At 35.4% G+C, this 16,572-nt stretch overlaps 1 protein-coding gene across 7 annotated transcripts in view; it reads left to right on the top strand.

The window, feature by feature from the left end:
• The window catches only part of NRG3 (neuregulin 3), a 1,111,934-nt gene that overhangs the window by 1,088,675 nt on the left and 6,687 nt on the right, over positions 1-16,572 (top strand). For 4 of the 7 annotated variants that reach the window (XM_055119559.1, XM_055119557.1, XM_055119562.1 and 1 more), the window contains exons 7-8: positions 8,056-8,183; positions 14,086-14,259. In XM_055119559.1, the coding sequence (XP_054975534.1) occupies positions 8,056-8,183; positions 14,086-14,259 (302 nt within the window). The remainder of the gene's footprint in view (positions 1-8,055; positions 8,184-14,085; positions 14,260-16,572) is intronic. The other 3 variants (XM_055119558.1, XM_055119563.1, XM_004607426.2) reach the window with 1 other exon arrangement.

Genomic DNA, 16,572 nt, shown 5'->3' with positions numbered 1-16,572 from the left:
GACTTCAAATTTAATACTAATTTGGTCTAATGCGTATGTTTTATGTGATTTATGTTGCTTTTTTTTATAGTTTTCTTTTACTTTTCTTTTTTTGTTTGTGTGTTTGATTTTGGACCATACTCCCTGTATTTGGGATTTACTCCTGTTTCTGTGCTCAGGAATCACTTTTGGCATTGTTCTGGGGACCATATGCAGTGCTGGGGATGAAAAATAGGTCCAACTCATGCAAAACAAGTGCCCTATCTATTGTATTATCTGCTTGGTCCTAGCTTTTTCATTTCTTAGGTGATTCTATAGGGAAGATGAGATTTTGATAAATATTCCTTGTGAGCCAAAAAGGACTATGTGATCTGTGTTTCTGTTGAAGAAGTGTTTTATGTACATCAATTAAATCTAGTATGAATAAGAGTGACATATAGATCAACTACATCCTTATTGATTTTCCATATTGATATCCTTCCTAATCAAAATGCCAATTGATGATAGATGAATGTTGAACTCTCCAACTATTGAAGTGGATTTATCTGTTTCTCTTTGCAGTCCCATAAGTTTGTTATATATTGAATTGTATTGTTAGCTACATAAACATTTTCTTTCTTTCTTGGAGAAATGATCCTTTTATTTTTAGCCACATTGCAGTTTACTCATCATTTTTATCTGAAATACATTTCTTTACTTGCTATGCCACACCAATTTTTTTATATTATAGTTATTAATATAATATAACTTTTTCTACTGCTACTTTTATCATGTCTTTGCATATTAATCTTCTTGTATGTAAGATTTCTTGTAGACTACATGTAGTTAAATATTTGGTGTTTTATTCTTTCTAATAAATATTTTTAATTGCTGTTTTTATAGCATTCATATCTGGATAATTAACACACTTCTATTAATATCTGCCATATTTACAATTATTTCTATTCCTTGCACTTAATTTTTATTTCTTTTATTCTATTCTACTGCATACTTTTCCAATTTTAATAATTTGACGTGATTTTATTATCTTTCCTCTTTTATTATATATGTCAGGGTTGTTTTGTTTTGTTTTGTGTTTTTAGCATTCCCAGGTATAGCACTATAGCACTGTCATCCCATTGTTTACCAATTTGCTCAGGCGGGCACCAGTAATGTCTCCATTGTGAGACTTGTTAGTACTGTTTTTGACATATCGAATATACCATGGGTAGCTTGCCTGGCTTGCTGTGCGGGCAAGATATTCTCGGTAGCTTGCCAAGCTCTCCGAGAGGGACAAAGGAATCAAACCTGGGTTGCCTGCATGCAAGGGAAACAAACACCCTACCCACTGTGCTATTGCTCCAGTCCACATAAGATAGATACACAAATCAAATGCTAATGATGCATCAGAAGGAGGCTTATTTGAGAATGAAATCTTGAAAAGTTGCCATTTTGAAATTACTCAGGGTTTATTTCTGACTCTGTTTAGAGATCATACCTGACACAGCTGAGGAAACCATATGTGGTACTGGGATAGAACCTGGGTTGACCATATGTAAGGCATGTGCCTAAGCAACTCAGCTATCTCTCTGGCTCTAAATTTCCTTTCCATAATTTTTAGTGGTTTCTCAGAAATTTTCAATATGCATTAAAACCATTCTAAGTCCACTTTCCAATAGCACTCAGTCAATCCATGACTAGTACAAACTACAAATACTCTCCATTTTCCTATAAAATTGTTGCCTAACTTGTATGTGTACTATAACCTACAATATATTGTCACTTTGAACATTTTTCTATTTGGCCTAATAAAGATAATAAAAAAATAAAATATTTTAATTTAGCTCCATTTATTTTGCTTCTGAAACTTTGCTTTTTCTCTGTATATCTGAGATTATATTGATATTATTTTGTTCCTCCCTAAAAAAGTTACTTAAAACCTTTTGGCAGACATGTCTGATACTGATCCATTTTTTAACATTTTCTTTACTTGAGAAAGTATTTATTTTCCTTTACATTCAAAAGATACTTTCGCTGGAAATAAGTTTCAACTTTGGTGTTTCGTTTCTATGTTTTCTTTCAAGATTTTTGATATGTTTCTCACCCCAATGTATAGCTTATTCCTTTTGTTTCATTTTAGATTTTTTCCCAAATTTCACTGAGCTTTTGTCTTTTGTCCCTTTTTAACTAAAAAATGCAGCATGGATATAATTTGATATGCTGTAGATTTATTTGTATTTTACTGAAATTTGTTGTGGTGTTTAGTTTTCTATATCTGTAGCTTATCAGTATTAGAAATTTCTCGGTCATTGTTATATCAATCAATACAAAGTCTTAATTTTTCCTTCTGTGACCAGGATGGTAGGGTTCCAATGCCTCTTGAGAGCCCGCCACTTGTTTGGCCCCAAAATAAAAACAAGCAAAAGAATGATGATTAGTTGAGAATAAACTTTATTGGCAGCAATTTGGCAAGCTAGAAGATGGTGAACTCATCAAAAGAACCACCTAATCTTTGTCTTTGTCTTTTTCTTCACAATCAGAGGAAGCACTTTTTTTTTCCTTTAGGAAAAGAGAACAGTGTAGTGCAGTTTCTTAGGAAGGGTGTGTTTCTGAATGATGGGCAAGAATGAATTCCTAGATCCCTCGAGGCACACTTCCAATATCACAGCAAATTAAGATTTCTGATTAAGGTTTCTGTTGTTCCCTTATAAGATAAGATAAAGAGTCAGTTTTGACACTTTAAACCATTATCTCTATGAGACAGGTTTTTTTTTGTTTGTTTCTAATATTAAATTCAGCATTTTATTTCTTTGGGCCAATTTCACTTTTGATATAACAATGATGCATATTTCATACCTTTTGATATTGTTTCACTACTTTGGAATAGTGAATACAATACCTTCTGTATTTATTTTATTTTTATTGATTGTTTTTGGTTTATTTTCATCAGGAAATTTCTATACTGTGTAGTGATGGCCTTATCAAGTGTATTCATTGCTTCTCTTACGATGTTTAAAATTCTGGCATGTATTTTAGAATATTTCTTAGAATTGATATCTCTACTTTTTGTATATTTTTAAATATTGATTGCCATTTTGTTGATATATTTATTATTTTTTATACTTATTGTATTATTTTTATTATTTTATTTATTTATTATTTTTTTTAAATTCTCTGTGCTGATTATTTTGTTTCTGTCCTATCTGAAAGGTTATCATGTTAACTTTGCTTCTTAAAACTTTTATATTTTCTTATATTTTAGTGTGCCTTATAACATTTTTAAATTAAGAAGTTAACATAATAGACTAAGTTATAGACAATGAGGTAAACAGACCTTTAATAACAAGTTTTATAGTAATTTGGAATTTTGGTTAATATAGTTGCCAGGCATTTAAAATAATCTACTTTATTTTTTTGTCTACATTTGTGTTTTGGGGTTTCCCTAAGAATTTCTCTTTAAATAGAATCATATAGTTTTTCTTCTATAATGTACAGTTGGCCATTGATGGGATTGGCCCTCGGAGGGGATGGGCTCCAGCTTCCCTCCCCGCTTCTAGTAGAGCTCCCAGCAGCCAAAGACCACCGAAACCTAGCCACAGCCATGCTCGAGGCCCTCTCCACATGTTCCAACGGGCCTCACTCATGAAGGTACTGGCAGAGGAACCCAGGTGTTTGTAATCCCATCAACGACCAACATCCAGAGATTTAAAAGCAAGCTCCCAGAAGCACGCGGCTGCTTTGTGACCATGCGATATCTTGTAGCCTACTTCTCCCTCTAGGAGAAACTGGCAAGCTTCTGAGAGTTTTCTGCCCACATGGAACAGCCTTGCAAGCTTCCCATGGTGTATTCATATGCTAAATCCAGTAACAAGCTGGATCTCATTCCCCTGACCCTGAAAGAGCCTCCAGTGCAACATCATTGGGAGGGCCGAGTTGAGAGAGACTTCTAAGATCCTAGGGAAAGGATGAATGAAGAGGTTACTGAGCCCGCTCAAGCAGTCGATGATTAACAGGATTTCGTGATCATGATCGTGATCGTGAATGTACAGTTATTCTAGTGAAACACTATTGGACTAAGAGTAATAGAACTGAGAGCCTATGAACTCATTATGTGTTTTAATCTTTTAGAGTTATCCTGTATTCATGGGATCTGAACCTCCAAATGGTTCCTTGGCTTTTCTCCTTATGTGTTAAGCATAAAATTGAATGTAGTAAGTGGTTATGTCTCTGATGATAGTATGCTCAGTAAAGTCTTTTTTCACTGATAAGGCTTTTATAATGAAGAATACTCTGTGCATTTAATACGGTTCTTTTCCCTTTCCTTGTCCTAGACTTAACAATATTTTTTCTTGGTTTTCTTGTGATGAAGATTTTATGTCATTCCTAATATCAAACCCATTAAACTGTGTAAGATCGCAGCCCTTAAATGATTTTTATTCTCACTCTAGTCCATATAAAGATTCAGATGACTATAGAAATGTTCATTTTAGCATTCCTGTCCATTTGTGCTTTGAACAGATTCTCTTATAGGTATGCTTGTCCTAGTTATGATGTCTGCATTCATTTATATACTCAGAATTATGGCTTGACCCTCAATTTCCACTTTATGTAGATATATGAATAATAATTGACTCGCAGCTTTCTTATTGTATTATTGGATAAGAATGACAGCTCCCAAGTTCTTTATTTGTCTAAAGAAAACACTAGAAACTCTGAAAAATCAGTTTAGCCAGTATGTGTGGAATATTAGTTTGAAAGATTGCCAAATTATTAGTTATTTTAGTGTTCCTTCAAGTGTCAACCAACTCTGAATTAAATAGCAGCAATTTAAAACTGAATCTTCAGGGACAGACAACCACTGAGATGAAGATTGTTGTCACAAAGACTGCGAGAGAAAGAGGTGAAAAACAATACTCTTTAGAAACAAATGTTTGTTAATGGACCAAAATCACTCATTTGAAAGCAAATCTATAATAAAACAACAATCAGATCATTTAATGAAGACATTTGAACTCAGTATCTATAATAAACACTATGAGCAGCAGAGCTTGAGTTTGGCTCTACGTAAGCTATTTATTGTGAATTTTGGATGTGGTCATTAATTCTCAGGGTCAAAAATCTTATTCAAAACAGAGGGGCAGCACTAAAGATCCAGAATCTGTTTGTTTAAATATTTTACATGTATTGTGAAATATATGCTGTCACTGTCATCCCGTTATTCATCGATTTGCTCGAGCGGGCACCAGTAATGTCTCCATTGTGAGACTTGTTACTGTTTTTGGCATATTGAATACGCCACAGAGAGCTTGCCAGGCTCTGCTGTGGGGGTGAGATACTCTCAGTAGCTTGCTGGGCTCTCCGAGAGGGGCTGAGGAATCGAACATGCGTCGCCTGTGTGCAAGGCAAATGCCCTACCCACTGTGCTATCGCTCTAGCCCTTTTAAGTATATTAAAAATATACTTACATTAATGGATTGTTGACTTTTAGTGATTCCGCAATTATTAAGAAAATTTGTTCCAGAGCCACTTTATCACTATCGCTCCTGAACGTCCTATGCAAGAGCTGCACCTTGCTTCTTTATTTTGTACAGATGTTCCTTTGCTATCTCATTTGCTTCTGTAGTTGATCCTTCTAGGTCGGAGTTTGTCTTCTAAATCAATTGTTGAGCTGTTCAGTTTTGGGAAGGGTGCATAACTATACGATGCCTGGAAGTAGGTATTCAGGATGTTGATTCTATTTCAGGAAAATGCCCGTTTAATGAACTTCTTTCCATGAATGGTTTGTAATAAAAATGTTAATGATTAAGAAGTGCAACGAAGGTATTTTATTGTGTTTTTTGGTTTTTATTATTCTGAGTTATTGAGTATAGCTATCTTTCCTAATTTTATTCATATCTTTGTTTGTTTGTTTGTCCCATGTTAATTTTTTCCAGCTTCTGTAAGCCCATTTTGTAGAATTCAGAATCTGATTCAAGGCATGGTCATTACTGCCACTATGTGGTGTATTTTGGAAGTACTTAAAAGAAAAATGTTTAGTTAGATATCTGAAGCTGAGACTGCAAAACTATTATTTTCCTTAATCATAATAGCCCATATTCACTAAAACCCTCAACCCCTTCCACCAAGAATTATATATTATTAGTGGTTAATAGTTTGTTTTACTTTACAAGAAAAAAATAACCTGTAAGAATATACTTGAACAAAATGTTTATATTCCATGACTCTTTTAACATGATAAAATTATTCTAAAGTTCTTCTGAAAGAAAGCGTTATGGAAATTTTAAGAAGTACAAGTAAAGTCACAGAAGAAATAAGAAAAAATTAAGAGAAGACTCACACATAAACACAATTTTAATATGTGATTCATAAAGCAGCATAAGCAAATGAAAAATAAGTATCTTTACTATTCTAGTTTGGGGGGTAAGAGAATCACTTAATTAGTGTTTAGATGACCCAGAGGCCATTTCCAGCAGTACCTACTCAGCTCTGTGGGCCTGACAGTTCCATGCTTGGGAATGGGAATACAGTTCTCTGGGGCCCAGTTGTGCTAGGGGCCATCAAGGACATCTCAACATTGCTCTGACCATAGGGTTCTATAAGTCAGCATTTGATCCAGCCAATTGAGCTAGTCTCAGCCCTTATATTTTACTTTTATGTGCATTCTGTGTAGTTACATGCGGCACACAGGTGTATATACCAACATACATATATAAATATAGGTTGACATATTTATATGTCTGCTTGCTATATTTATGTATATATATATTACATGTGTACAAATGAAAATATAAGTATGTGAAAATGCCCATAAACATGCAATATGCATATATATTTATCTATTTATTGCATTCTCCTTATTTACATAAATGAATTTATATTATGTGAAATTTTTGTATCTTAATCTTATTCTTTTCAATGTCTATATATTATTCATTTATATTATTTTCAGTTATTTTTATTTTATGCTCATTTTGTTATGCTGACATAGTCTGAAAATTATTAAAGTCTTTAGATTTTCAATTATACTAATAAAGGAGATTCCTATAATTCCATTATTCCTAATACTGAAACAACTATTATGTTTAATGTTTTAGAATATAATAAAGATTTATACCACAACAAATTATCACCACATTTATTTTTTCTAAATATTCACCTTTCCTTGATTCTTAAAACAGTTAATATTTCTATTATGATTTTCATCCCACTACCATGAGTACAGTTATACACATTCTCTTATGTGTCTTGCTCGTCAATATCCTGTAAAATCCTTGTTCAGAATTAGATATGAATATTCAAGATTCTGAATATTTTGAATCTGGTTACATATTAGGGATATAAGACTTTATATTTTTAAATATAAGATTTTATATTTCATCTAGAGTTTCAAGAATAGGAATAAACTATTCCTTACTAACTTTTCATGTATCCAAGGAATATTAAACTTGACACCTTTGTGGCTGGTTGAAATATCATTTCTCGTGAGGCAAAATTTGTATTCATGTATTATCTCAAAGTTTTCTTTTGGTTTCTATGCCATATCACAAATCAGAGCCAAAAACAAGCCAAGGGATAATAATCACAAGAAATATTAATAAATTGGTTTTATTAGATGTGGTGATTGCATAGTAATAGGATAAAATGGGAAAGCAGTGCAGTGTTGGGGAAAAATACTATGAATAAATGCTTTCCATAATTCTGAGAATGTTGAGGTTCATTCATTAACTATTTAATCCCCGTTATTGCTAGTCTAGTTAATATTTCAATTTTAATATGCATTGAATAAAACACTCTGTGAGTGTTCTTGGCTGTGAGGCACAGTGTTCTCTGAATGTAGTCTGAAATGAGAAGACAAACTCAGGATTCTGAAGTAAGTACCCTTTGGAATGCACCTTATCTAACCACAGACATACAGTATTAGCAGGAGGCTGACTCACTGTGTAAGAAATGGGATGCCAGTGCTATTGATTTTGTTCTCTCAATCAAGTGCCCAATAGAAAAGTGACTAGCAAATTCTAGTAGATTTTTGATACTGTTACAGGATCTCATATCATAACCTATCCTCAGCTCATTTTTTTTGCCTGTGATTCCCCACAGTATTCAAAGGCGGAAAGGCATCCTGTGACTGCATTGGAGAAAATGATGGAATCAAGTTTTGCTGGCCCCCAGTCATTCCCAGAGATCCCTTCTCCCGACAGAGGAAGCCAATCTGTCAAACACCACAGGTACAGGCAGCTCAGCATGGTGGGAGGGTTGTGTTCACATTATGTACAATGCTGGACAATGCATCCCAAGGAATGACAATATTCTTAGGAGAGATAATTGTTCTTGCTATTCTTATAATTCTCCATGGAGAAGATGCTCAAGCAGATACTAGCAAGAAAATCAAAGATATCAGCAGGTAGCAGTGCTCCTACAAGAAGCCTAAAGGAACTATTAACAACACCCACAAAGCTGCAGACACACCCCAGTGACTGAAGCAATTGCATTTTGGAAAAAAACTATTAAAACCACGGTATTTCCTAGTCTGCGTAATCTCTGCCTGCAAAGTTAATGACTAACTCTTCCCTAGGCAGCTGAGATGACACGCTCCATCTCGTCCAACATGGCTCTCACACAAAGAAACTTTCCAAGGGAAGAAACCTGACAAACATTCTTGGGTCTGTGAGATCTTCTATAATCAATGAGGTGGTGCTCTTTGTAGAAGCCAGTGATAGAAATTGGTTCTTTCCGGGGAAAAGTGAAAATTAAAGTTATAAATGTCATGACATTCGGAGTCTGAACAGATTCTTTTATATTAGTTTGCAGGTTGTGTTTTAGACGTTAGGAATTCAAAACTTTAGATATTTCAGGTCATGTGAAGCAAATGGCAGATTTTGCATGGTTATGTGAATCCAAATGTATACCTCCAAATTTCATGGAATTTTTTCAGCAATTTTAGCTTCCTTTTCTTAGAAGGATAGGATTAAAAACAAAAAAAAAAAAACAAGTTGTGAAAGTTTTAATTACTTTGATTATTTTAAAGGTGGAAATAAATTATTCTTAGCATGAAAGATAAATGGTGAACTTTGATTTACATCTACATGGGCCACACTTTGAATATCACCATGATAGAAACATATATTTCAGGAGTCAGAGCAATAAGGTGGGTAGGGAGCTTGCCTTGCATATGCTGAAACCAGGTTAGATCCCAGGCATCCATATGGTCCTGCATGAACTCTAGGAGTAATACCTGAGTGCAGAGCCAGAAGCAACCTCTGAATATCCCTGGTTGTGACCCCCAAACCAAAAGATAAGCAAACAAACAAACAAAACCAAACATACACTACAATAATAAATCTCTGTCTCTCAATGAGTCCCCTAAAATAGTTTTTTTTAATACTGGACATATTTTCTGTGAAATTTTAAATTACTTAGTGATGATCTATTCTCGTTCCACCTGAGGCAAGATGGATACTAAGGATTTGCCAAGTTTTGCAAAAATTTAAATGTTTTCAAATTGGGATATAAAAATGCTCAGTTACTGTATAATATATACAATTTGTTTGAAGTTTTAGTAGAAGTTTTGGCTTATGTAAGTTGAGGAATTTATCATCATCATCATCATCGTCATCATCATCATCATCATCCCATTGATCGTCGATTTTCTCGAGTGGTCTCAGTAACATCTCCATTCATCCTAGCCCTGAGATTTTAGAAGCCTCTCTTTACTCATCCTTACCAACGGTGCCACATTGGAGGCTATTTCAGGGGCAGGGTAATGAGACCCATCATTGCTACTAGTTTTGGCATATGAATACGCAAAGGGAAGTTTGCCAGGCTCTCCCATGCAGACAGGAAACTCTCAGTAGCTTGCCAGGTTCTCTGAGAGGGAGAACTAGGCTATAAGATGTTGCATGCTTCCAGGAGATTGGTTTTATAGTCTCTGGATGTTGGTCGTTGATTAAATTACACAGTGCTGGGGGCAGTTTCTGGGTGTAAAAGCCTAGCTACTGGAAAATGGGGGATCTGGGCAGAAGAGGCCCAGTTTCAATCCGAGCAGGCTTGAAGATCTCAGCTCCGTGTCCCACACACTGGCTTCCTCTGTCAGTTCCTTCATGTATGAGGCTCGTCCGAACGTGTGGAGAGGGGCCTTAAGCATGGCTGTGGCTGGGTTCCAGAGGTCTTCGGCTGCAGGGACTCTGCTCCTGGTGGGGAAGGAAACAACCCACCCCCTCTGAGAAGCCCTGGTGAAGAAAGCAACTATTGAGAGTATTTAAAGAGGAAGTAGTATTGGTGTTTTTATTTACAGAAATAGTCTTTTATATGTGCTAAGTAGTTTGTACATTGTTATGGATGTCACTAAAAGAGCGTAAGTCTATCTGAACTTTGGTACATCTACACAATAGAATACTATGCAGCTGTTAGAAAAGGTGAAGTCATGAAATTTGTATGTAAGTAGATCAACATGGAAAGTATCATATTAAGTGAAATGAGTCAGAGAGGGACAGACATAGAAAGATGTCACTCATTTGTGGAATATAAAGTAACAGAATGGGAGACTTAACCCACGAATGGTAGAGATGAATATCAGGAGGATTGCTCCATGGCTGGGAAGCCGGCCTCACATGCTGGGGGAAAAGACAGCTCAGATAGAGATGGAACCACCAAATAAAGGGTACTTGTATGGCTCTCTCGGATGGGACTATAGACCAAGTAGACTATAGACCAAACCCAATGGCAACTCAATACCTCTATTGCAAATCACAACACCCAAAAGGAGAGAGAGAACAAAAGGGAATACCCTGCCATAGAGGTGGGTTGGTATGAGGAGGGTTGGGTGGGTGTGGGTGGGAGGGATACTGGGATCATTGGTGGAGGAGAATGGGTACCGGTGGAGGGATGGGTACTCAGTCATTATATGACTGAAACATAAGTACGAAAGTTTGTAAGTCTGTAACTGTACCTCACGGTGATTCATTAAAAAAATAGAATAAAAACAAAAGAGTGTACATCTATCTAGTTACACACACAGATCAGATAGACGTACACTCTTTTATTTAATCCCATCAACGGCCAACATCCAGAGCCTATAAAACCAAGCTCCTAGAAGAGAGCGACACAGAGCCTCTTGACCCCACAAGGAATTTATAGATTTTTTTCTGCAAGAATAGTATTTTAGTTTTTGATCTAATGGGAGAAATCTATGATAAAGGAAATAAGTACAAAACTAACAATCTTTTAGAAGATGGTTATTTTCTCTAAAACACTATTTTCCTCTGCTTATTATAACAGGTTAAAGTGGTACTCTAGACAAGTAAAATAATTCAGTATAATATTACTCTAGCACTATTTTACACTATAATCATTTTAAAGTTGGGATAAAAAGGAATTATAGACTCTAATGCATTTGCATTATAAAATCCCACCCCTCCTCTTATCTGTTCATATAACCCTCCTACGTGTGGCTTCTAACATGCTTTTTAGCAGTCACTCACAGGTTAAATAAGGGTCCATTCAAAAGACCTTCCTTTTTATTTGGTTCAATGACTTTGCAATATCTGTTGACTTGCACTTTGTACTGATAAATAGTCAAGGGTTGATTTATAAAGTGCTTTTAGAACTTTGTAAATTATTGTTTAATATAGCATAGTTTTTGTTTTGTAAAACATGCAGTTGACTTAAACATTTTCATGATTGATAACCTGGTCACTGATTTATAAGTCTCCCAAACTGCTCCATAACTTCTTGAATGCCACTGGATTAGAAAGCTTGAGTATTTTATTGATCAATGGATATGCAACTTTTTTAAAAAGATGGGTCACTAGTTCATAGTAGCAGGCTTTGTCTTTGTGACAGTTTGGCTAGCTCTGAATGATTATTTGTGTGTGTTGCTAATATGGTGCATTTGAATAACTTATTTATGAAACAAAGCTATTAATTCAAAGCAGTAACGTTCTTACTTTTTTAAAAAAGAGATCTATTACATCATATAACACAGCATTTTACTTTCCCATCGTAATTCTTCAATAGTGTACATACGGGGGCGGGTGTTGATGTTTGTTTTTTCATTTAATAGCAATAAAAGTCCAGGGCTTTAGGTGATAACTGTGGTCGTATAAGTTATGTGTTGCGGCAGAAGAACCAGGGAACTGATAGAGTAGAGCATTTGTCACTTGCTTGGCTCCATGCTAGACACTTGTATCTAGCATTATCTCTTTTAACCCCCAGGGTAAATCTATGGAAATTCACTGAGCATGATGATACATGATGTTGATAATTTTCTATTTTCTGTTTTTGGTCTTTTTGGTTTGGGGATGACCCCAACCATGCTCAGGGTTTACTCCTGGCTTTGCACTTAGGGATCCCTCCTGGTGGGGGCTCAGGGTATCATATTTTGTGCCTGGGATCAATCCTGGGTAGGCTGTGTGCAAGGTAAGCACACTTCCCACAGTACTACTTTCTTTTGCAACTCACCCTTCCAGATGGAATTGCTACTTTCCTTCTTCCTTGCCCTGTGCATTAAGAGAACAACAGACTTCATTGCCCTCCATTTCCATAGTTCAAGGGGAGGCATTGGCAAATAAATAGAGAGGACAGAAGAATATGAGGCCTTGTGATACTCCTCTCCTCTCTGTCTGCTTGGTTCCTTGGCTCTATCCCTCTTTCTAGGGCCACAAAGCTGCCAGTGTTCCTTCTGAAAGCTTTTGCTCTATTCTAGTAACTACTTTTCCCCACTTTCTCTTCAGATTCAGGGGTATAGCCACTTTTAGTCCTTTCTACACATTACTTATGGTAATGCCTTATGTTTTAAGTCCACCTGTAACATTGAAAACCTCTAAATAGTAGGATCTTCCCATTTAAAGTCATCTATTTCCCTCTAGGATCCTAAGAGAAGTACATCTCCACTTACATTGTTGCCAATAACACGTAGCACCAAATAGCACACTGAGTGCATCTATGCCTTGTACCTGAGCCTGTGTGCCCCACAAACTACATAATTGGTACTGAGTGGTATGCATTGAAACCAGAAAATGCAAAGGAACTGAAGTAATAGAGCTTTCAGGAACATAATTTTATAGGTGAAATTCCTTTAGGGATCTGATTGCTTTACCTCTTGGCAGGTTTACTGAAATTTTGAACATTTGTTTTTCATCTTTCTTTATGTGGCCTTACCGGCATTTTCAGAGTTGAATGAGAATGAAGCACAAAATTTTAAGTAACTTATTTCATGAAAGCTGCAGAATCCTCTTTGCCACAGAAAGCTTCAATCATCTCATGGAATATTTATGTAGGAGCAAAATTCTCCTCAACACTGTATATGAAGGTAGGGGAATTCAGTGAGATGAAGATAGGGATTGATATAGAATAGGTAATAAATCAAATTACCAGTTACTTTTAATTAAGTCCAGTTACTTTTTGAAGGCATGTATGTAAAGATACAACATAAAGAATATCCCACTTGTTCATTATAACTTTTAATGCAATCTTTAGTACATCATTATTTCAATGTATGGGATCAAATGAAATATATAACCAGATTCTTTTTTTTAGTGTAAGAGTACTGCTATTTACTTAGCCATTATATAACAGATTATTATTGTAAGAAAATACAAATAAAGTTTAGTTTCTCAAAATTTATGAACATTTGGAGGGGTGACCTGGGTATTTTAAATATTTTCAAAGAATATACTGACAATTAAATGAGGGTTGTTCATTTTACTCTAATGTGTAATACTTTGCCTGTGAATCCCATGAAGTTTCGCTGTGTTTTTCTTCTTCTTTTAAATGTCTATAATCAAGGTCTTTTTATTTCTATTTGGGGGACAACAACTGTAATGTGAATAATGAGGGTTTTAGGAATCAGGAACATGATAATGCCTTAAACAAGTCACTTTGATTGGAAAACTGCAATGATCTTAGTTCCAAATAGGAATTTTAGTTTGGAAATTCAAGAAAATATAGAAACTTTTCTTTATCCTAGTCTCTCCAAGGCTAAAATGGACTTGACATATTCTGAATACTTCCTAGCAGAACGGAAGAATTCTGGGATGCAAATGCTGTGACTGTGATATTTAGAAACCAATTGCAATGAACAGTGTTCAGTGATGATTAAACAATGATCAACATTGATTTTCTTTCACCCAGCAGGAGTCTCTCCTCTTGCTGCAGCCCAGGACAAAGGAGCGGTATGCTCCACAGAAACACTTTCAGAAGGACTCCCCCCTCGCCCCGAAGTAGGCTGAGTGGAATTGTGGGACCAGCATATCAACAACTTGAGGAATCAAGGATCCCAGACCAGGATATAGTACCTCGTCAAGGGTAGGTCTTGAAAGTAAAGAATTTAAGGATGGTATAAATGCCTTAGCTTTATATTGATTCATGTGTTCCTTTGGGTCTTATTCACTTATTTCATCATTGCTTGGCTATTTATGCTTACTTTCATCTGTATTTCACAAACAATAAACTATTTTAAAAGACCCAGTACATTGGAAACAGAATAGGGAAGTGTTAGCTGTGAATGTTAGCTTAAAAGAATAGATACATTGGAAGTAGATAGTAGGAAAGTGTTCTTACATATAAAATAGTATGTATCTAGGAATTATGTTATTATACAGTTGCTGAAGCAATTGGAGATTATTTTAATTATTGATTTAAGAAATTTTAATTTCTTTGGTGGACTGAAGTTTTGTTTCTTCCTTAGGTTTTAAAATTCCCTAATTCTCTAGTCAGTATTGTGGGTAATACACTAATGAGTAATTGTTGTACATGTCATATCTGCTTCAGTTGAACAGTCCGGAACAGGTCTCAGCTAATGTTGACAACATTTGATTAAACTTTTACTTGCTGATTTCAGAAGTTAGGTTCATTCATGGTGCAGGAATAGAAAAGACACAATGACAGCAACATATTTTGCAGAATAAAAAGTGTCCCTTCCTCTGAAGTTGCACAGACTCACCCCAGGCACATGTCATACCATACAAAATATCTGGTTTAACTTAAACTAGTCAGTCAAGCATGACACACCTCACTTAATAAAATAGACTGGAATTCAAATTTCATCTTTGCTATTGTTTGTGTGAATTTTAGAAAGTTTTCAAATCTGACTTTAAATTGTCTCATCCATAAATTGAACAAAAATAATGCCAAATTTCCTGAGGATTCTTTGGCAGATTAAGAAAAGAAAATTACACCAGTAATAAACTTATCTAAAACACAGTAATCAAACAGTATTATAATATTTATTATTGCAGGAACTATTGTAGTATTAGCAATAACTTCAACAGCAATGTAATCTGGGTTTACTCTAGCAATCTCAGTCAAATCAGAATGCTTTGCATCTAGAGCTTATATTTCTGGATGAGTCAAGCCAAGTTTATGCTACTTTTCTATAGATGGCTTTTGTCTAGACTATACAAAAATAAAGGCACAGGCAGAACATCTATCACATAATCTTACCTTTCTATTATCACACACATATACATATACATGTATGTATACATATATATGTAAAGAAGTGCCCTATCAGAGAAATTTTAGAAATATCGTCCCTCTCCACCTCCCCATAGCTAAATTTTTGTGTGATGTTAAATCCATTTCAAATGGACTGTAAAATGTGTTTGGTACAGATCTAGGGTAACAGTTGCATTTCAGCATAACAGTAAAGTTGTCCACTGTAAGTAAAATCTCTTTGCTTTATAGCTGGTTAAAAGATTCTAATTTAGCTTATGCTTGATAATATTTTATAATTATCACTCCCTGTTAAAATTAATAATGTCTATATTTGTGAATATATTCTTTGATTAAATATAGGATAAAAATGAAGAATTTTGGGGTCAGAACAGTAATACAATTGGTGGGGCACTTTCCTTGCATATAGCTAGCATGGGTTCAATCACAGACACCACATATGTCTTCCTAGCCCTTCCACAATTGATTCCTGAGTACAAAGCCATGAGTAAATCCTGAGAACCACGAGTGACTCCCAAAACAACAAAAAAGTTTTTTCTGAGAATGAACGAGGTAAAATTAAATCAAAATACCTAGTAACGATTGGGACCAGAGTATGTAGGACACTTGCCTTTCATATAGCCAACCTGGGTTTTATCCCCAGTAGCCCATATGGTGCTTGCATCCCTTCCGGGAGATCCAGGAGTGATCCTTGAGTATAGAGACAGATGCAAACTCTAAGCAATGCCACACCTAGCTCCTAAACAAACAAAATGTTCAGGAATCTTGTGAAAATAAACATTTCTTTGAAAAAAATCTTGTGAGGAGAGGGAGAGAATCTAGCAAAACTGTCTCAATTTCTATTGGCACTGTTGTTGCTATAATTCCTTGTTACACAAGTGGAAGAGTCTTGGGGTCTGTGCCAGGTACAGGCTTGATTAAACTATGTGTACCTGATTCTTTAAATACTCATATTCCCAATGCATGTTCAGGCACTGTTTATCTTTTACCTCATAAGAGATGCACTATTGACTATGTGGTCATGGTTTTGTTTTGGTTCAATCATCATTGGGTTTGGTATATTCTCTCCAGCTGCCTGGCCAATAAAATCTTTCCAGTGTGTGATATGGACCCAATGTTGATAAATGGTGATTCTAAGTCTAAGTCACTATGCGCTCTGCACAA

The sequence above is a fragment of the Sorex araneus genome, chromosome 11 (genome assembly GCF_027595985.1).
Source record: "Sorex araneus isolate mSorAra2 chromosome 11, mSorAra2.pri, whole genome shotgun sequence".
NCBI classification, from domain to species: Eukaryota; Metazoa; Chordata; class Mammalia; order Eulipotyphla; family Soricidae; genus Sorex; species Sorex araneus.
This window is presented reverse-complemented; position numbering and strand designations above follow the sequence as displayed.